Source organism: Notamacropus eugenii, chromosome X (genome assembly GCF_028372415.1).
Source record: "Notamacropus eugenii isolate mMacEug1 chromosome X, mMacEug1.pri_v2, whole genome shotgun sequence".
NCBI lineage: Eukaryota > Metazoa > Chordata > Mammalia > Diprotodontia > Macropodidae > Notamacropus > Notamacropus eugenii.
In genome coordinates, this window is record NC_092879.1 from 29464462 (window position 1) to 29487460 (window position 22999).

General features: G+C 44.5%; 1 protein-coding gene across 1 annotated transcript in view; it reads left to right on the forward strand.

Annotated features, from left to right (window-relative positions):
• The window catches only part of COL4A5 (collagen type IV alpha 5 chain), a 210964-nt gene that overhangs the window by 124675 nt on the left and 63290 nt on the right, over positions 1-22999 (forward strand). Inside the window, exons 31-35 of the mRNA XM_072626493.1 lie at positions 5188-5355; positions 6214-6303; positions 11436-11585; positions 14609-14707; positions 22711-22800. Coding sequence (XP_072482594.1) covers positions 5188-5355; positions 6214-6303; positions 11436-11585; positions 14609-14707; positions 22711-22800 — 597 coding nt within the window. The remainder of the gene's footprint in view (positions 1-5187; positions 5356-6213; positions 6304-11435; positions 11586-14608; positions 14708-22710; positions 22801-22999) is intronic.

Sequence of the window (22999 nt, forward strand, 5' to 3'; positions counted from 1 at the left end):
ATTATATACATACAGTACTGTGCTAATAATTATGTACATTCGAAAACTTACAGCCAACCTAGACATTGAAAAGAGGATGAGATGAAAATGAAATAACGTTTGATCCAAGGGAATCAGTGGAGTTTATTGAAAAGAGAGAGGAGTGACATGGTCAGACCTACGCTTTTAGAAAAATCACTTTAGCAGCCAAGCGGAGAAGGGCTGGAGTGGGGAGAGGCTTGAGGCAGGGGCACCAATTAGGAGAGAGGTAATGAGGGCCTTTCCCAGGGTGGTGGCTATGCAAGTGGAGAGAAGGGGACAGATTCAAGATGCTAGAGAAAGAGAAGAAACGACAAGGTTTGGCAGCTGATCAGATACGTGGGGTGAGAGAATAAGGGAGGAAAGATGATTCTGAGGTTGTGAACCTGAAGGATGGTGGTATCCTTGACAGTAATAAGACAGCTTAGAAGAAGGGTGCATTTGGGGAGCAAGATGAGGTAATTAGAACTGTGAAGTATATTGCAATCTATCTCTGCCTACTCATCTTGTGTGGTTCATTCCGTCCCAGCCGAAATGAAAAGGAGTGGGAGGGAACTCCCCATCAGTGCCCTGGAACTAGAGCTTTCCCTCTGAGGGGCCTCTGGGAGGGGTGATCTGGTGTTCGAGGGGGGAAACCTGGTAATTTCCCCAATGGCACCTGCACAGCTGCTTCTCTATGTGCAGGTTATAACTGTCCGAAGGGGCAATGCCTGGTGTAAGAGTGGGGAGGTGGGGAGCTTTGGGCGTGGAGGATGGGGGCAGAGTGGGGGAGCGTTGCAGGAGGATGAGGGCAAATAGATGTGCTTCAGGGTTAGAGACAAGCTCCATGATTGGAAATTAAAGGGAAGGGTGAGCACCCTACCACCCTCTGTTCAGTTGATTACATACCTCTCGAGATCAGATCACAGCCACCCTAGGGTCAGACTTCCCGCCCTCACTTCAGAGACCACCACATTAGACTAGACCTCCAAAGGATGTTATTGCTTAACATAGTATGCATTTCTTGCCAAGCTGCTGTAGCAGGATAGCGTATTAAAATGAGTGATGGACCTGGAATCAAAAGATCAGGGTTCAGATCCTCTCTCTGGTATTTAAGCCTGTGGTTCCGGGCAAATTATGCAGTCTCACTAAGCTTTGACATCCTCATCTATGAAATGGAGTTAATACTGTCCCCATCTCCCACATGTGGTTGTTATGAGGAAAACTGTTATTTCTTGAAGAAAATGGGCACGATAGTGGATGGGAAACTGAGCCTGGCATCAGGAAGACCTGAGTTCAGATGTGGCCTAAGATATGTGTGAGCCTGGGCAAGTCACTTAACCTCTGTTTGCCTCAGTCTCCTCATCTACAAAATGAACTGGAGAAGGAAATGGCAAACCACTCTAGTATCTCTGCCAAGAAAACCCCAGATGGGCTCATGAAGAGTTGGACATGACTAAAAAAATGACTGAAAAACACCGTATAAATACGTCAGTACATTGTGAGCTGGGCATCACAGAAAACCTAACATTGATTTCTACATATAAAGTATGCCTAAAGTCTTAGTACAGTTTTAAGTTATTAAGGTTTAAAAAAGAAAAAAAAAACTTTTTATTCTATTTTTAAGTTTTAAATAAGACATTTTATATTTATATCAAATATAGCACCCTCTATCAGTACTTCCTCTGTAATGAAGAAACAGTTAATCAAGTCAAATGACAAGGAGACTGGGACTAATAGTGGCATACCACTGTTATACCACAGTGTATACCACATTCTGCACCCATAGTCCCCCCCCCCCCCAGAGGAAGGAGGTATGCTTCATCATTTATTTTCTAGGTCTGAGATTGATCATTATAGGTCACCAGAATTCTGTGACTTTTTTTTTGGTGTTGCTTTCGTTTAGTTCATTGCATTCATTGCCTTTTGCAGTCTCCTAATTCTCTTTCACTCTGTCAGTGCAAGTATTCTCATACGTCTTTGAATTCCTGATGCGGTTGGCTTTTCTCACAGTCCAGTAGCATTCCATTGCCTTTATGTATCACAATTATTGTTCTCTCTTGAAAGCCTTTTCATTGAAGTCTTTCCAGTTTGAACCAAGCCAGGATATTTTCTCCCAATTTGTTGTCTTGTGTTTATTTATTAGTGTAGTTGTTAACTCGAAGCCTATTTAAATCAATCAAACAAATATTAAGCTTCTACCAGAGACAGCCGGGTGGTACTTTGCACAGAGCACCGGGTCTGGAGTCAGGAAGATCTAAGTTCAAATCCAGCTTCAGACACTTACTAGTTCTGTGTCCCTGGGCAAGTCACTGCTCTCTGCCTCAGTTTCCTCAAATGTAAAATAGATATAGTAACAGCACCCACCTCTCAGGGTGAGATGATGTTTGTAAAAGGTGCTTGGCATAGTACCTGGCACGTAGAGTTTAATAAATGTTGATTCCCTTTCTCCTTCCCCCATAGGGGGAGACAATGTGGGATCATAGTTCTAGAGCTGAAAAAGGATTTTAAAGGCGCGCTAATTCAACCCCTTCATTTTACAGATGAAGAAACTGAGGTCCAGGGAAGGAAAGTGACTTACCCAGGGTCATAGAGTCAGTAAGTGTCAGATACAGAATTTGAATCTAGACTCCAAGCCCAGTGTCCTGTGTTGTTTTCATGTACAAAAGAGAGGCCAGAGCTCCTAGGGAGAGCCAAGGACTGCCGCAGCCGGACCTGCGCTTCAGGACAGCCCCTTTGACAGCTGTGTGGAGGATGGGCTGGAGAAGGGAGACATGGGAGGTGTGGAGACCAATTAGGAGGCTAGTGCAATAGGCCATGCCATTTGCATGTATTCATTATTCGAGGTATTGACAGCTCTGACTGCTAGAAAAAAAGCAGTTTTTGAATGTAATTTCAGCAGTCGAAGATAATCTCCATAGGGTTTCAGCGGTGTTCGTTAGTGCAGAGAGCTGCCATTTCTCTTTTTGTATTTATGGTTTTCTGTTGCACGTATGTACAAAACAACAAGCACATTTGAGGCAGCCTTCTGCTGAAACAATAACCTTTGTAGCTATCACCAATGCATCACTCTCCCCCAAACTCAAATTTTGTTAATAGCATCTGGTTCATTTGAATGAAAGGTTAGTGTTTCAATATAGGCTGAAATATAGAACACTGGCTTACAAATCCTCAGTCACAAAACCATAGACATTAGAGCCAGAAGGCAGCAGCACCAGGCTCGGGGTGGGTGAAGGGGGGGAAGGAAGAGGGGGAGGAGGGGGACAGAGATGGGGCAGGGGCAGCAGGGAGGAGGATGGAGATGGAGAGGGAGAGGGAAGAAAGAGACAGAGAGAAGAGGGAAAGGAAGAGAAGAGGAAAGGGAGGAAAGGAGAAAGAGAAGGATGGATATGGAAAGAGAGAGTGGGGGAGAAGGATGGGATATAGGGAGAGAGATGGAGGGAGGGAAGAGAGAGAAGGAGGAGAGAGGAGGGATAAGGAAGGTAGGGAGAGAAAGAGAGAGAGAGAGGAGAGGGAGAGAGACAGAGAGAGAGATAGATACAGAGAGAGATAAAGGGGAGGAAAGGGAGAGACACACAGAGAGAGGGAGAGGGAGAAAGACAGAGAGAGATAGATAGATACAGAGAGAGAGATAGAGGGGGGGAAAGGGAGAGACATAGAGACAGAGGGAGAGATAGATAAATAGATAGAGATAGAGAGAGAGCACAGTCTCTCTTCTTGGGTGTTGGGGTGGTGCTTTGCATGCAGGTTCCAGTCTGAATTGTACTCATTATTCCTCTAATGCCTAGTTTCTCTCCTCATTCTCACCCAAGTGTTTCAGCCCAAATCCATTTTCAGATGCCTAAGGGGGTGCCTCCATTTTATCAATGAGGGCCTTGTTAAGAGAGGTCCCGATTCACTCAGGATGACCCAGCACATAAACAGTGGAAGGAAGATTAGGGTTACAGGTTCACAGATCTCAGGCTGCAAAGAACATCAGAGACCATTTAGTCCAACACTCTCATTTTAGAATCAAGGAAACTGAGGCAGAAGGAGTTTGTAACTTGCCTAACAACTCTGGTCTTTTATCTTACCAAGGTGGATTTCTACAGAAAGAGATGCTGTTGTCTCAACAGCTTGGGATGACTTTCCATGGCCTCATCCTTTGGTTCCTCCTCTGCCTTACAGGGTTCAGGATTTGGAGTCAGAGAACCTGTGTTGAAACCCCAGGCCTGACTCTCCTCATTGCTTGGGGGACTGTAGGCAGATCCTTCCTCTTTAAAATGAGGGGATTGGGCTCCACTTTGAGGGTCTCTTCCAGCTCTGTTTATAATTCAATGAATTGAATCTTTTTCTTTGAAATTCTTATTTGCTGTCTTTTAGTTTGGGCTCACCTTTTCTGAATCTATCCCTTTCCTTACTCAGAGAGCCAATCTTTATGTAGGGGGAAGGAATTCAGAAAATCCCAGCACATCAACCATGCCTAAAATATATTTATAACACCCATAGCCCCCTCCCCTTTGAAAGAGAGGAAGGTGCATTTTTTTCTGATTCTTTTTCAAGGTCAAGTTGAATCATTATAACAGCAATCAGAAATAATTTCATTTTTCACAATGTTTTCTTGGTGCTTTTTAAAACCTTGTTGTCACTTCCCAATTAGCTCCCATCCATTAGAACCCTCCCTTGTCACAAAGAATTGCAGGTAAGTCAGGCTTCCTAATCCAGCCTGTAGGTCAGCATCCTAATTGAGGAGGGAGACCTACTTCCCATCAGCCCTCTGGGATCCCCTGGTCATGGTATTGATCTGAACTCTGATGTCTTTTCCTCTCTCTTTGCATTATTGTGTCCATTGTGTCTACTACTAGTCATTAATTCTCTCCATGGCTGTTCTCTGAATTCCTCATATTACAAAAAAACTCATGCATGTTTCCTGTACCTTTTTTGCTAACATAATTCCTTGGGGATTTATAGTAATGTGTCCTAAAAAGAAATGGTAACCTTATATATGGCCTTGTGAAGAATCGAAATAGGTGATTTTGAGATCATTTGCTTCTTTCCAGATCCCCAAATGTGGCCAATTTCAGGCTGGGTTTACACTGGACAGTATTCTGTCAGGGTGTCTTGGGAGGCATGCTTTGCTGGAAAATAAGCATGGATCTTTAAAAGACGTCACAGATCAGAGGTTGATTGCATTTGTATCATATCGTCTAGGCTTGCCAGGAGCCCCAGGAGGAAAGGGAGAACCAGGACCCCCTGGGTTTGATGTCTCGGGGCCTCCTGGTGAGAGAGGCCATCGAGGCATCCCTGGAACACCTGGTGTCATGGGGCCTCAAGGTTCCCCAGGGCCCCCAGGACGAGATGGTGCTCCCGGGCTTTCAGGTAATTAAAAAATGCTTCTCTCTGATTACTGTAAATTGTTACCCATGACAATATGTGGGTGGCTTGGTCTTATTCTTCCTGCATGTGACTGGCTATATTTTCAGATCCTTTAGGGAGCCGGATGGGAATGCTACATGAAATACGGTCCCAGACCTAGGGCTGGAAGGGCCCTCAGAGGCCAGCTAGGCCAACTCTCTCATTTTACAGAGGAGGAAACTGAGGCCCAGGGAGGGGAAGGGACTGGCCCAAGGTCACACATAGACTCACAGCTCTAGAGATAGTAGGGACCTCCCAGACCAGCTAGTCCAACCTCCTCATTTTACAGAGGAGGAAACTGAGGCCTAGGGAGGGGAAAGGACTCATCCAAGATGACTAAAAGATTATTGATTTAGAACTAGAAGAGATATTAGGGGTCATCTAGTCCAACCCTCTCACATACACATGAGGAAACTGAGGCCCAGAAAGTTAACCTGCCCTGAATCACAAAGGTGATGGAGATGACCATTTTATTTCACATCCTGGACGTTACTTCTTTTTGGGTCTCCAACACATGGAATAAAATGAACATCTCCAAGGTCTCTGTCACTTCCTATTTTTGTGACCCTGGGCAAGTCTACACTCTAGGCCTCAGTTTCCTCATTTGTGGAGTGAGTTAGTCTTGAAGGTCCCTTCCAGATCTGTGTGTTTCTTCCTCTGCAAAGGAAGGGTTTGGAGTAGATGGTGTCTGAGCCTCTCTTTACCTCTAAATCTGTGTTCCTACTGTGTCTTTCTCTGATCAGATAAGAGGCAAGTGAGAATCCTTCACGGACATTCTTTGAGGTTTTATCTAGAATAACATTTCTGATTCACTGCTTCTAGGTGCCAAAGGTGAGATGGGGAAGCTGGGGCCTCCAGGACCACCAGGGCCTTTAGGAATTCCTGGCAGGAATGGTGTTCCTGGCTTGAAAGGTAACTTTTGGCTGCATGTTTTGTATGAGGAGGCGTGTTCTCCTTCCCTTATGAAAAGGAAATACAAGAGAGATTTTCATTGGACAGTATAAAGGGTGGGGGGGTAGGTGTTCTGTTTGACATGCTTTTACTATTTCTAGTTGGACATGAACCCTTTGTTGCAAAATTAATGTAGATCCCATGTGTTTTTAAATGGGATTTTGGGGTTAAAGTCATACAATGCAGGGCTCGAGGTTTATAGCCCTTCTCATTGATAACTAAAGCTACTTGTAGACAGGCATACATTACTAAAAAGATTGAATGCATGTTCTGTGAGCTCTTTGTCCTCAATTCTACTCTTCACAACCTCTCAGCTTTTGCTTGCCCCCGAATGTATCCTTCATCCCATCTACTGTCATCTTCTCAGTCCTTCTATCATCCATCTCCTTTCTTTCCTTCACTTTTTGGCTCTCCTTATCCACTGACTCCTTTCCTACTCCTTAAAAACATTCCTAGGTGGTCCCTCATCCTTGAAAAACCTGGCATCCTCTCAAAATAGTCTACAGTCTTACTACCTAAAACTCCTACGAGAAACTGTCCTCTACTCATGACGCCCCTTCCTTTCCTCTTTCAGTTTGGCTTCTGATCTCCTCACTTCCCCAAAAGTGCTTTCTCCAAGATTATCACTGTTTGCTTGGGGGCTGTCTCCAATCGTCCTGACCTGTGTCTTGCCATTGGACTCAGAAGGAGAGAGTGAGGCTGATGGTTTTGTACAGCCCTGCCTCACTTCAATCCAAGTCATTTGCGAGTCATGACATCACCCTCCTGATGTCATTGGTCCTCTTCAAGAACAAGGACTGAACAATGATAATCACTGCTTAATAACTGAATCCAATGTCCTTTTCTCAATTCTTATCCTTCTTGACCTTTCAGCCGCATCTGACACTGTTGGCTGCTTGCACTTCCTAGGCCCTTTCTCCTACCTGGGTCTTCTTGACAGGGTTCTCTCCCTATTCTTCTCCTATTTCTCTGGGCATTCCTTCTCAGTCTCCCGTGCTATAGCCTCATTCATGTTTCACTCTTTATGCATGGATATACCACAGGGCTCTGTCCTTGGCCTAAATCTACATATCCAGTTATCATCTCCTTCTTGAATTCTGGCCTCATCTCCCTAACTGCCTTGTAGACATTTTTAACCGGATGTCTTGAAGGCATCTCAAATGCAACATGTCCAGAATAGGTCTCATTATCTTCTCCCTCCCCCAAGCTGCTTCCTGATTTCCCTATTTCTGTTGAGGACAGCCTTCCCAATCACCCAGGCTTCCAACCAAGGTGTCATACTCTTCACCCTCACTCATCCCCTCACTCCTAATCAGTCGCCAAGTTTCATTACACATCCCCAACATCTCTCAAATCCATCCTCTTGTCTCCACTCACATAATAAGCGCACTCCTTTAGGTCGTATATTCTAATTGGCCTCCCAGCCTCCAAAGCTCTCCCTCCATTCTACTGTCTACAAGACACCAAAGTGTTATTCCTATACAACAGGTCTGACATATTCCCCTGTCACAGAAACTTCGGCAGCTTCCTATGGCCTAGAGCAGCAAATACAAGCTCCGCCGCTCTGTTTGGCATTTTCAGCCTTTCATAATACTTGGAATAGCCACTCACTTAAGGTGAGTGTTCATGTACTGCTGCTGGGCTAATTTATGTTACAGCCTAATTAGGGCCTGGAGAGTATGATTTTTTAAAATATTTAAAAATTTCTGGCACCTATTTATCCTTATCTTTGTGAAATGGACTTTTGCAAAGCTGCCATAAAGACGCTTCCTTAATATGTGTGAATTCCAGTGGCAATTTGGAAGATCTATCCCTCGGAGTTATTGCCAAATCTCATTAGCTTTAAAGAGTCAATCAAATATATTTTGATAACAATTAGAAGCCCAAGTTGAGGGTCAGAGGAGGGAAAAGACTTCTAGTGTCCTGAATAAGGCCAAACTGAGGGGCACGCTGCTGGGCCCTCTGGAGGGGCCATTGGAAAGACCCCAAAGAGAGCTCCATTGAATGGAGCAAATCCATGCTTAAGCCACTACTCAGCCCCGTTGAGGCCGGGCAACCTGAAGGAACAAGAAGTGGAGGAGGAGGAAGGAAGGTGATGAGAGCTGATGGTCAACAAGCACTTATTGGATGTTTACTGTTTGCCAGGCATTGTGCTATGTGCAGGAGATGGAAAGAAAAAACAAAAATAGCCTTTGCTCTTGAAGGGCTTCCATGCTAATGGGAGAGACAATGTGTATGCATATAAGAATAGACCCAAGGGAATTTTGGTGATGGAGAGTACAGGCACTGGAGGAAGAAGGCCTCCTAGAGATGTGGAAGAGTCTGAGGATTCCAAGACAAGAGTGAGAAGGGAGAGCATTCCAGGCATGAGGGGGGGGGGGGGGTGAGTGGGGCAGGCAATCTAAAGGCACAGAGATGGGAGATTGACTACTGTGGGGGAGAAGCAGCAAGTCAGCCTCTGTGGCTAGCCTGGAGAGTCCTCTGGAGAGGAGGAGAAGGTGTCAAAAGATTAGGCAGGAAGAAGGCTATGAAGAACTTTGTCAACTGGATGAGTTTGTATTTGATCCTAGAGGCAATAGGGAGCCCCTGGACCTTCTTGAGCAGGGGAGTGACATGGGCAGACCTGGGCTTTGGTAAAATCGCTTTGAGGCCTGAGTGGAGAGGAGAGAGACTGGAGGCAGAAAGGCTGATTGTCTAAATGACAGGTGATAAGAGAGAACCTGCATCAGGGGGCTGGTTGTGGGAATAGAGAGAAGGGGATGCATAGGAAAGATGTCACAGATAGAAAGCCCATGGTTTGGTAGTTAATCAGATGTGTGAGTGAAGAATTGGTCAGGCCTTGGGCTACACACTGGAAATAAAAGACTAAAATGAAACATTCTCAGCCCTCAAAGAGCTTATATTCTATAAGCGTGTAAAGAAAACATTGTACTCATGGAGATATACAAAGAAATTGAAGGAGATGAAAGCCCTGAAGCTGCAGGTGTGCTTTTGCAATCAGAGGACCTAGGTTCCAGTCTCATCTATAACACTGATTATCTGGACCAACTTGGGCAAGTCACCCTTTCTGGGCCTCCATAAAATGGAGTTGGACCAGCTGGTCTCTGAGGATCTTTCCAGGCCTAGGTCTGGGATCCTATGTGTGACCTTTGACAAGTCTCTTCCTCTCCCTGGGCCTCAGTTTCCCCATCTGTAAAATGGATTGGACTAACTGGCCTTGGAAGCCCTTCCTTGCTCTAGGTCGAGGACCCTGTTTAGCATATTCAGAAGAAGTGGAGGATCCTCTTTTTTGGTCTCTTGTTCCTTCTGCAAAAGTAGGAGAAACAATAGATGTGATTGCAGGATGGAGGGAATGGAAGGATGTGATGGAGAGATCAAGAGAGTGGCAGAGGGGAAGCCAAAGAACGGAAACATCGGGGCCAGGAACTCAAAAAGAAAGACTCGAGGGATTGTATAGATGATACCTTGAAGAAGATGCCCAGGAACTCTCTGATCTCAGCAAAATGTTTACTGAACAGGACAGCTCTCCAACCAAGGCAGACTTCTCTGAATGTATTCCCAAGTCCTGCTCCCTCTCATACTGCCTCATCCTGGGATCTCCCACAGTACCTGAGGCCTCCACTCCCTGAAATAGTCTACCACCCTCTTCCCCCATCACTGACTACCTCTTGGAGCCCCTACTTGGTGGCAGGAGCCAGGCTGATTTGCCTTCATTCTCCTCCTGCCTTGTTCCTGACTTCCTCTGGACTTGCACACCATGCACCAGGATGGGCACCTGCAGCTTCCTGCCCCTCCCCCAGCTCCCTTTTGTGGGATGGCTCTCTCCATTAGCATGTAAGCACCTTGAGGTCAGGACTGGCTTTTTTTTTTTTTATCTCCAGTATTTAGCACAGTGCCTGGGTACATAGTAAGTGGTTAATAAATGCTTGCTCCCTTTTCTTCCTCCCTTCCTCCCTTCTTTCCTTCCTTTCTTCCTTTCTTCCTTCTTTCCTTCCTTCCTTCCCTCCTTCCTCTTTTCTTCCCTTCCTTCCTTCCTTCATTTCTCCTTTCCTTCCCTCCTCCCTCCCTTCCTTCTATGAAACCCCCAGGGGTGATGTGCCCAAGGCAGGTGGGGCTGAAGACTTGTCAGGCTATTTACCATTCCATCCTTGATGGATGTGCTGTGGAAGGAGATATGGAAGGTAGAGTGTGTCATGAGGAAAAAGTAGATCTGAGTGAGCTTGTGTCTGAGAGAGGGAAGAGAGAGAGAAAGAGAGAGAGAGAGAGACAGACAGACAGACAGACAGACAGACAGATGAACTGGAGGAGTAAGAGGGAAGGATTTGGAATGAGAAGCAACCTCCATCAATCAACAGCCATTATAAAGCACCTATATGGCAGCAAGTCTCTAGGTGTTGAGGATTAAAAAACAAAGAAAAACAGGCTCTGCCTTCAGGGGGCTTCTATTCTACTGGAAGAAAGGAAGGTCAGTCAATCAACAGGTGTTTATTAAAGGCTTAACTCTGTGCCAGGTACTAGACTAGACACTGGGGATATAAGGACATAGAAGGGAGCCACTCCCACTCCAATGGGAGAGATGTACTAATCAGTCACCAAGACCTTATTGATCACATGTTAATGAATCTGCCAGGCGGAGGGCATTCCAGAAAACAAAACAATCCCCTGGCATTTTGCAGGAAAGCCTAAGACATGTAGTAGAGGCTTGGGCTGTGTTCTGACTCTTCCCCAGTCAAGGATGCCAGGAGAGAGGGGCCGTGATGAGAAAGGTTAGCCATATTCTGTATTATTCGTGGATCTGAATGACCCATGTGTGAGTTCCACTGTGGGGTCTTTACAGGAAGCATGTATGCCTGCCTGATGGGGCAATGTGCGCAGATCCTTAATACTCCAGAACAATGTGAGTGCATGTATGTGTACATGTGTATACATGTATGTGGATATGGAAGGAGCATGAATGATGTGCATGTGGGCCATGAACATGTATGCATATGTACATACCATGAACAAGATGTATACATATATAACAACGAATAATATATATGTATGGGCAATAATGCATCCCAGGTGTTTCTTTGTCTCTGTACCTATTCTAGGGGAGGATGGTTTGCCGGGTCAGGCAGGATTTCCTGGTCCTGTAGGACAAAAAGGTGGAAAAGGCGAGCCTGGCATTCCAGGTCCTCCTGGACAAGTGGATCCAAACTGTCTGACAGTGAAGGGGGAGAAAGGAGAACCAGGCTTACCAGGTAAGGGAATGGACTGAGCTAGGCCAGGGTGTTTAGAGTAGCCTTGAGTTTAGATTATGTTAGGTTAAAAAAGATGAATTTCATGACTAATTTAAAACCAGGTGAACGTAACCTGGGCAAGTACCTTCACCTGCCTCAGTTTCCTCATCTGTCAAATGAGCTGGAGAAGGAAATGGCAAACCACTCCAGCATCTTTGCCAAGAAAACCCCAAATGGGATCACAGAGAGTTGGACCCAACTGAGAACAACTGAACAATAATGAACATACATTTAGATAGAGAGGTCATATAGTGCATGAGTTAGTGCCTTATGCCTTCCTCAGGGTCAAGAAAGCCTGAGTTCCAGTTTTGCTTCTGACCCATGTGTGAGACTGTGTGACCTTGGGCCAATCCCTTACCTCCTCAGTGCTGCAGAGCAGATGCTGACGTCCATTACTAGAAGGAGTTTGCTCACTGGGAGTTCCTTTACCCATGGAATCATAGGTCTAGTCCAAAAGCCCTTCCAAAACAAACTATAAACAGCACACATTGAAAAAAAATTAAATCTTAAAAAATGAACTTCATCATAGACATATTCATAAGAATATGCTACTTTACTCCGTTACTCTGTGTACCATATATACATATATATGTGCATCTATATAATATATACGTATAATATCAATAATAACACTGCTTACTCCTTTCCAGTCTTAATAATAATAATAGCTAACATTTCTAGAGTGCTTTCAGGTTTGTAAAGCAGTTTACATACAAGGTGTCCCTAAAGACTTAGTGCAATTCTAAACTTTAATTGCTTACAACTACACTAAGACTTTTGAGACACCCTGTCTATTCCCTCTTTCAATCCTCACAATGGCCACGAGAGGTGGATACTGTTATCAGCTCCTTTTTCTTTTAATAGATGAGGAAACTGAGGCCAATCACAGTTAAGTGACTTGCCCAGGGTTGCATAGCTAGTAAGTATGTGAGGCAGGATTCAAACTCAGGTCTTGCTGACCCCAGGCCCAGTGCTCTATCCACTGGGCCACCTAACTTTCATTTTTCCATGCACTTTGTATTTGTACGTGCATTATTCCTTTTGTATAAAGTTATTCCTTTCACATTGTGTCTTTCCCCATCATTTTTGATATATCATGGGTCAGCATGAGAAATTAAATGAGAATTTTGAGAGAGTTTCAAATGAAAGCCAGCAGACAACACAGAAAAAGTTTAGAAACTCAGAAATGCACAACATCTTTTATCTTTTAATACCATAATAATTCAATCTTCTTCTCTGGTATGAAGGGAGGGCCAAAAAATTTTACGCCAATTTTCCAGATCGTGGGGGTGCTGTGCCCCTAACCTCCCCGATATGGAAGGGATAATTGTATTTGCTTCTTAATTTAAAGGGAAAGGGAATTCTTTTTGAATCTAGGGCAGGGGTGGGGAACCTGTGACCTCAAGGCCACATGTGGCTCTCTAGGTCCTCAAGTGCAGCCCTTTGACTGAATCTCAGCTTCACAGAACAAATACCCTCTACATCCTCAAGTGCAGCCCTTTGACTGAATCTCAGCTTCACAGAACAAATACCCTCTACATCCTCAAGTGCAGCCCCTTGACTGAATCCAAACTTCACAGAACAAATCCCCTTAATAAAAAGATCATTGTTATTATTTATACATTGCATGTATATATATTTATATGATTTTTGTTTATTATTATTGTTAAACCCTAGCCACTAGAGGTTTACCAGCTAATAAAGTCAGTGCACTAATGAATGCCTTAGATCTGAGTGATGGTAAGAGTTCAGTTTCTATTTGAACTAACAGAGGGACCATCTAAGAATCCTTCTGTCTAAGCTGGTAATCTAACAGGGTCAGATGCTGAGGTCCAAAGAAGGGTCACACATACGGGTTGCAGAAAGAACTCTAGAACCCAGGACTTCTGACTTGTGACCCCCAGCCAGGGCTCTGGCCACTTCCTAGTGCTGCCTCATACCTTTTCTTGGCAGAAATTCTCTTGGCAGTTTGTTCTCTCCCCCATACCCCGTGAGCAGATCACAGGATAGGATGGGAGATTTTATGTACCCTCCGCCCTGCTCCAGACTAAGCAGAAACCCAAAAGGTGCCAGGCTCCTGTGACTTAGATTAGAGTTGTCACAGTGAGCAGCATGTGGGAACAGAGAGAGAAATACTAGACACAGTGGGAAGGGCTCTGGCCCTGGAGTCACAGGCCCTGGGTTCAGATCTTCAATCTGCTCTTACCACCCGTGTGACCTTGGGCAAGTCTCTTCACTTCCTTGGAACTCAGTTTCCCATATAGGATAAGCTGGCTTTAGAGCTCCCTGCCAGCTCGGGATGTCTGTTATCAGGCCTTTGCCAGCCTTTTACTTGCAGGGGAGTGGAGTACCAAGTGGAAGAGGCTACCCTGGTCCAGCAATGCTCTGCCATCTGGCCTTTCAGGGTGTCCCTTTGCTGAAGCTGTGTAGCTAAATGCATTTCGATCTTGGCAAGATCGACAGTCCTTGGTGAAGTCCCCTAAGAAAAGGGCAAGGGGACAACTGCATCATTAAAGTCGATTTACCACTCAGTGAACACAAGTTCCAGCCTGGTCTAGAAGAGAAAGAGCGTTGGTGGTGGGAAGATCTGGGTTCAGGTCCAGCTACTGGACGCATCCTGATTGTTACCTTAGGCAGATCTCAAGGTCTCAGAAGAGCTGGAGAATGTCTGATCCATGTGGTAGAAGAAGTTGCCTTGAGGGGAATTCCTTTGTCCAATAACATGGAAAGTCGGGTCTTGTTCACATCCTTTTCTTTATGCCCCCTCCCCATTTTGTGTTTGGCATTATTTGTTATTGGATAAAATAGGATGTGAGAGATTATGGTAGGAAAGTGATTTTTCCATTGCTAACAGCCCATACCATGCCAGAACAGAACCTTTTCCTCTGTTCCATTCAGAGTTTTGAAATTCAGTGACTTGCTTTGATGACATTGGTCTTGGATCTATGGCCTCAGTTTAACTTTCTTCTCCTCTTTCTTGGAAGGCATCCCTGGAGTGTTGGGTCCCAAAGGCTCCCAAGGTATTCCTGGAGACCCGGGACAACCTGGGCTGGTTGGACAGCCTGGTTCCCCTGGACCACCAGGTGAGTACCACAATGGGGTACTTCTGTGAAGATCCAACTCTTTTCCCACAGTGGGGAGACATTTTCCATGAAGTATGGAATCTGCATGATGCTACTTAGACTTGGATTCAAAGATGGCTTTGCTTATTGACCCAAAGATGGTGTCATTTGGTCCACCTTGTTGCGGACACTTTGCCAGAATTTATTGCTTCTTTTTGTGGCATCAAAAAGGCAACAGAAGCAAGGTGTTTTCAGATGTGGCCTTGAATATATTTTACAGAATTCTCCATGGATGTATTTACAGAATCATACATCATCTAGTGTAGTGTTCCACAGCTCTGGTGACATCTACAACCATTGTGGCCCCTCCCCTGGGTCAGATGCTCAAACGCTTACCATCCTGAGAGCCCATAGGTTGTTGGACCTAGTGAAAAAAAATGAAAGGAAGTAGGCCAGATATTCTGGTATGGAAGGATTCACCCCAAACTATTTCCTAAATCTCCTCCTTGCCATCTCAGGTATTTAGGGAGGGTGTGGGGGGATTTCTGAACCACCCCATCGCTCATGGAAAAGATTAGGGAAGGGGTAATGTCTGCTCCCCTGGCTCAGGATTGTGGACTGGAGAAAGCAGAGGAAGAGAAATGAGAGAAGCCAGCAGTCCCTTCCCCCAGGGCAAAGCAAGTCACTAGAGCTGCTGCTCTTGGGTCATCCTCCCTCCATGCTCCTGTATTTAGGTCACCTTCACAGAACTAATTTCCAGTAGCCACACTCTTGACTTATCAGGTTTATCTTCCGGAAGTCCAGAAGAGTGAAAGCTAGGATGATGTCCCTTTACACATCATTGCTTATACAGTGATCCCACTCTGAAGGGTGCTTCAACTGGAAAGGAAATATCTGTCAGATTAAAGCTCAGAAATATTATTTTTAATTCTCCAGATGTGGGGGACATGGCATCATGAGAGAGGAATGTCTCATGGGGGAAAATTTAAATAAAAAGATCAAAATCTGAATGGAAAAGAATTTTCATTCTGCTGTTGGTAGACCTACGAGTAAGTCTAAAGCAGGGGTAGGGAACCTGTGGCCTTGAGGCCACATGTGGCCCTCTAGGTCCTCAAGTGCGACCCTTCGACTGAATCCAAACATCACAGAACAAATCCCTTCTAGGTCCTTGAGTGTGGCCCTTTGACTGAATCCAAACTTCACATGTGACCTCAAGGTCACAGGTTCCCCACCCCTGGACCATTCTGGAAAACAATTTGGAATTATAAACCAAAAGTTACCAAATAGCGCATCTTCTGGCTTAACAATACCACTGCTAGACCTGGACCCCAGGGAAATCAAGGAAAGAGAGAAAGGTCCTATATGTTCAAAATATTTCTAGCAGCTCTTTTTATGATGACAAAAAGCTGGAAACTAAGGGCATGCCCAAGAACTGGGGAATGACTGAACAAATCATGGCATATGGATGTAATGGGATACCATTGTACTGGAAGAAATGAAGAAAAAGATAATTTCCAAAGACACGTGGAAAGATTTGCATGAACTGATACTGAGGAAAATGAATGAAAGCAGAAGAGTGACTTATACCATAACATCAGTATTATAAAAACGAATAATCTTGAAGGCTTATATAAACCACTAAAGAATGGAATGAGCAGAAGTAGGGGAACAGTTTAAATAATAGCAGGGACACTGTACAAAACAAACAACTTTGAAAGCTCTAAGAACTCTGTTCAAAGCAATGATCGTCCGTGATTCCAGAGGGCCTGATGGCGATTCATGCCAGCCACTACTTGACAGGCAGGTGATGGACTCAGAGAACAGAATGAGGCATATTTTTTTGGACATGGTCAATAAAGAAATTTGCTTAGAGCTGACTATTATTACAAGGATTTTCTTTTTCAGTGGAGTGGAGTGTGGGAGGAAAAGAAAATAGATGTTGGGTAACTAAAAAAAAATTAATTTCAAAAATAATCCCTACATGTGATATTTGCAAGCCTTGTAGCCCTTTCCCTGATGCCTTTAAGTCATGTGGCAGCTTCATTAAGCCTAGAGAAAGACAGTGTGTCACTGTATTAATTATCCAGCAAGGAGATGCAATATCTGAGTTGTTTACCAGGTGGCATTCTGCCTGCAGGTACCATCCAGCTTTGTGGTCTAATCAAATTTACTCTGGCTCATGTGTGGGATAGCCTTCCTAAAAGACTATAGTATTTCCACTGGTCATGAGAGGGTACTCATCCTGTGTAAACGACTAAACTGTTACCCTCATTGCCAAGCTGACAGCTGCAAGGGATCACACTGAAATTAATCTAGGAGATGAAATGGAATATTACTAAAAATTAAAACAGATCATGTGACCAACAAGATGGCAGAATGGTTACTTTCTAAAAATCCCTGCAACCCTACAACCTCAAAAGAAAGGAGTTATGCGCCAGATTTAAAGTAATTGCCACTTAATCCACAAGATAAGGCATTGGAACTTACTGGCAAATTAAAAACTCTGGGTAAAAATATCAAAACATAAAGTCTGTAGCCCATAGGCAGCTTGGAATCCTCTGCCCTTTCTGACTTGGCTCTCCTCAGGTCAAAATCCTCTCCCCACACACATAGGACTTAAATACTTAACATATTTGATCACCTAGTTTATTGGTTATTGTGAAAAAAATGCATGGCAATGGATGCAGACATGATGTGTATTTGGTGGGTTTCTCTTTTTTTCCTTTATTTTATTTTTCAGTGAACAAGCATTTATTTTCTCTATATTCCCCTTCCAATTTAAAAGAAAAACAAGAGCTTTGTAATAAATATGCATAGTCAAACAAAACAAATTCCCATGTTGACCATGTTCAAAAGTATATATCTCATTCTACATCTTGAGTCCATCAGCTCTCTCTTAGGAGGTGAATTGTTGTTGTCCAGTTGTTTCAGTTAGGTCCAACTCTTTGTGCCCCATTTGGGATTTTCTTGGGCACAGATACTTGAGTGGTTTACCATTTCCTTCTCCAAATCATTTTATAAATGAGGAAACTGAGGCAAACAGGGTTGAGCGACTTGCCCAGGGTCATATAGCCAGCAAGTGTCTGAGGCTGGATTTGAACTCAGGTTTTCCTGACTCCAAGCCCATCTCTCAATGCACTGATACACTGGATATAGCCTGAATGGGCTGGGCAAGAAGGAAGCCCTCTCTGATTCATGCTTTTGATTCTAGGCTATGGTATCATATAAAAGTATTTGGTCTGTGAAGTTGGGATTCAGTCGAAGGGGCCACACTTGAGGACCTAGATGGCCACATGTGACCTTGAGGCTGCAGGTTCTCCATCCCTGGATAGAACATTTACATGCTAAAATAGGAACAGTTCTTATTTCTACTCTTGAGCCCTGATCCTCAACTTGGGGGTCTCTTCTCTTTCATGACCCTATATATTCATTATCATTATAGGCACTTCACCCTATGGCAGCACACATTTTATCATATCAGGTAAAAATTCCAGGAAAATGGAAGCTTCTCTTTGTTGTCCTTTCCCCAAAAGGATTGGAGGGAGGAGCTACATGTCTGGAATGTTTTGGGGGGACCAGGAGCCAATAGCTCACCTCACCTCATGGGGCAATATGACTCTTGGAAAGGGCTAATTCCAGGATCCCAGAATCCACCTTGGTCCCAGGGCCACCTCTCTCCAGCAGGGCCAGCTCCCAAAGGCCCTGTAGGCAGCTTGCAAATCTACTCTCCATCTGGGTCTCAGCATTTCCTCCTGGTCCTAGCCATTACCACAAGTAGAGGCTCTCGCAATTGCCTCAATAATGGTTGTGCCAAAAAGATCAGCCTGAGTCAGAAGTGTCAAATGTGTGACCCAGGCTGTGAGGTTCCCAAGCATGGCCTGGACCAGAATCAAATGTAATTGGAAATGTAATTGAAAATAAATACAAATAAAATAAAACATAGATAATGTTACTGTGTGGTTTTTTAAGTCAATATGTACCTGTAGGAATCCTTGTATATGGCTTAGTGGCACCCATTTTTATTTGAGTTTGGCCCCACTGGGCTGAGTGCAGCAGCCACCTACTCTGTGGCTAGCCTGACCAGCTTGTGGATTCCACACCTTTCCTCCATCTTCTTTGTTTTTTGAACCACTAACTTGGTAGCAGGAAGTCTCTTCAAGGGTAGGTCAAGGACAATGAAGCTTAGCTATTTGGGGAAATTGTACCTGTACACATTTTCCTACAATCCCTGTTGTGGCACTGACCTCTTTCTTTCGGTCAGAACTTCTGGTTGGAGATTTCTAGAACATCTACAAATGGAATGAATTCAGTCAGACACTTCTGTGCAACCATCTAGTCTTCTCAACCTCCTCCCACTTCCCCTCCTAGATCTGCAGCGCTGGTAGGAAGAAGCTCAAATCCACCTGCATCACCTGCTCATAGAAACAAAAAGGGAAGGGAGTGACTGTGACCCTGTCTCAGGGTCATGGAATATAACAGGGGAGAGCAGAGGAAGAGTAGTGAGAGAAATCAGACTTCTGCACCATGCCAGATAGACTAATATGAGTCACATTTAGCTGCTGTGCCGGGACCCAGGATCCTCCTTCCTCATCTTCTGAACTCCATCTCTGTTTGATTACCTGGGACACGTCTACAGTGCTGATCTTCAGCAGCCACCCTGTCAGGCAGGGGTTCTGGGGTATCTCATAGAGGCCCAAAATGCTGAAACCCAGGGCAGCAGCTGCTCAAACCCTGTCATCCCATTGATTCTCAGAAAGGCTGACTTGAGGGTGATGGAAGGGTGAAAACAACATCCAACTCTGGACCCTGGGGGATAGAATTTGTTTGCCTCTCTCCTAACTCATGGCTTCCTGATTGGTGCAAGTATTCCCTCCCTAGACCCAGGCAGGGAGGGTCGAAATCCTACTTCTCTCATTTATGCCCTATGAAACCCTGGCCAAGTCATTATACCTCACTGGACCAGAATTTCCTTTTCTCTAAAACGAAAAGGTTGAACTATATGGTCTCTGGAATCCCTTCCAGCTCCAAATCTATGATTCTATAATCTTGGGCCAGTCACTGCCCTTCTGTGGGCCTCAGTTTCCCCCTAGGTAAAATGAGGGGGTGGACTAGCTGGCCTCAGAGCCCTCTTCCAACTCTAGTTCTCCAATCTTTGCTTGAGTGCCAGGAATAACAGACACTGCTTTGCCAATCTCACCACCCCCCCTCATCATCACCACCACAGGCCCAGAGGTAAGAATGCAAGGCATGGGCACAGGTTCTATTTCCCAGCATGCTCTCTCCTGGCCCAGGGATGGCCGTTTTGCAGCCTCCCTAGGATACCTGCTTATGTGTTAATAACCCTCTCTGTTCCCAAGTTTTTCTTTCTTCTTTTATAGAATCTCTACTTGGTTCCCACTTTAGCCAATTTCCTTTTGCTGCAGCACCTGTGAAAATAAAGAACAGCTGTATGCCATCTTTCTGCTAAGTCCCATAATGCTCAGGCAGTTATTTCTCTCCAGTCTGCCTGCTACCTCAGGCATGTAAAGAGCCACACAGTGTCCCTTCATTCACCTGCTCCCTAAGTTGGCAGCCTGTGCCCAGGAAAGAGCCCCTGGCAGAATACCCAGGGGTGTGCCTAGCTTGTGCAACCAGCTCGGCATCTCCCCTAAGTCTCTGCTTTACAGTCACTTACCTTCCAGAGTCAACCCAGCTGCAACCCTTTACAAAGGTTTTTAAAAATGGATAGCTTTTGTTATCAACCTTCATAAAATGCCCTTCCTCCCTCTGTGGTACAGAGGGAAAGAGCCCTGTATTCAAAGTCAGAGATCTGAATTCAGCCCTCCCCTTCTATCATAATGACTTGTGTGACGTTGAACAAGTCATTTCCCTTTCTTGGACCTCAGTACCCTCCTTTATAAAATGAAGAGATTGAGATAAATGGCTTCTGAGGCCCTTTCCATCTCTAACTTTATAATACTCTAATCTTACATGCCCTCTTCACTCTCTCTACCTGCTGACTCATCAGCTCCTCATTATCTTTTCACAGTTGAAATAGTGGTTCCTACCAAATGAGCCCTTGTAACAAGGAATCAAAAAGAAAGAGGAAAAAAATCAGTTCAGCAAAAGCAAACAACACATTAAAGCTGACAGTGTATGCCGTATTCCATACCCATAGTTCCCCATCTCTTCAAAGCAGCAAGGGAAGGGAGTTTTTTTCCATCTCATCTCTGGGACCAAGCTTAGTCATAATTACACAACATTCAGTTTCAGGGCATTTTTGATCTTTCTGTTTCCACCATTGTAGTCATTGTGTATGGTGTTTTCTGGGTTCTGCTTGACTTCCCTCTGCATCCGTTCATATAAGTCTTCCCCTGCTTCTCTGAATTCTTATTATGCATCGTGTCTTATGGCACAATAAATGTCCCAATTACATTCATGCATCACAATTCCCTAACAGACTCTGGACCCTTTCAAAACAAATTGAGCTTTCAAGTGGCACAGCCCTTTGGGATAGATAGGAATATCTGAGGTTATATATTGGGAAGGACCAGAAAAGCTGAATTTTTGGGTGGCAGGTCTTTAGCCAGAACAAGTTGTGGTCCACTGATGTGATAGGATATTACTGTTTTGCAAGAAACAGTGAATATTGAAAATTCAGAGAAGCATGGGAAAACTTCTATGAACCAATGCAAAATGAGGTAAGCAGGACCAAGAAAATAACATACCCGACAACAGTATACAATGGAGATGGAAATAACAATAACAGCAGTAATTGAAATCCAGTGCTAAGAAATGATAAGTACACCAAGTCTGGCACCAAAGAAGAAAGAAGAGAATTTGCTTCCTTCCTCATCTTTGCAGTGGTGGGGGACTATGGGTATGGAACATGACATATAACATTGATTTTTTTGGATCAGTTGGTTAGTTATGCCAAATTGTTTTTTACCTCTCTTTTTTCTTCTGTGCACTATGGGATGACTCTCCAGGAGGGAGAGAGGAGAGGTATACGTTAGGAAATGTGTGTAAAGGAAGGACAAAGGATAGCCATAAAATTCATTTTTTAAAAAGAGGGGGAGGGAAGTCCTCAGCCAGTTTTGGAAATAGGTCTTTGCTCACTTGCATAAGGAAAGACGCATTGGCTGTTTTGTGATTCAAAAAGGCTGCTGATTTAATTTGCTTTATTACCAATGCAATATCCATAGGGACAGTAGGCTTGGTGAAATTTGGGTTCTTACTTATAAAGCTGCATTAGCCTGAGGAGCAGCTATGAATATAAAACTCTTCATAACCCGGCCCCATTTTACCTTCCTAGTTTTGTCACACTTTAAGCCACCCCCCCACATACCCTTTGACCCTGCTATCCTGGTACACACACACACACACACATACCCTTTAACCCTACTACCTTGCCTTTGCCCTGGCTGTCCCTCCTCACCTCTGCCCCTGACTTCCTCTAAAACTCAGCTCATAGCCCAGCTGCAGCACACCACGGAGTCCCCCCCACAATGGCCACCCCTATGTCTTCCCTGCTCATGGTGCCTCTCTGCTACTCAGTATATATTGTGTCATGTGCCTAGTTCAGAGGTTCTTCACCCTATTTGGTGTCAAGGACTCCTTGGGAAGTCTGAGGAAGCTGATGGACCTCTTCTCAGCATCATATTTTTCAATAATTGGAGGAAATGCTAAATTTCATTAGAAGTTTGTTAAAGTAAAGTAAAGTAACCCCTTGCAATTTTAACCCAGGCTTAATAACCTCCAACCTATATATCTACAAGTTGTCTCTCACAGTAGAATATGAGCTCCAAGGACCAGGTTTTGGTCTTCCTTTGTATTCCAAGGGCCTTAGCAGAATGGCTGGCATGTTTTTGACTGGCTGGCTCCCCATTTACCTCTGTACTTCTTGGCTGCCATTATGGGCATCGGTGGATCAGGATCTCCATGGCTGTCATCCCATATTGTCTTAACCTTGGATACATTCCGAGATGAGGAGCCTAGTTTAGCATTGAGACTACCTTTTAACTCTACCATATCGATTTCTCTAGGCCCCAAGGGAAACCAAGGCCTTCCAGGGCAACCAGGAGTAGTAGGCCCTCGTGGATTAAAAGGACGTGTAGGAGAGATGGGATTTCCAGGTGAGTGAGAAGAAACCCCAGAATGCTATTCACCTAATGTAAGATGGTTTATTTTTTTTAATTGCCAAAAGGAGATACTTTTTTATACTGATAGGCCAAGGTATCAAGGCATCGAACTGAAATTCAGGGACAAACTGTTAAAAATTCAGAAATCTGTGAGTCCTTCTCATGTCAGTGTCAGGGACTGTGGGACCTGGAA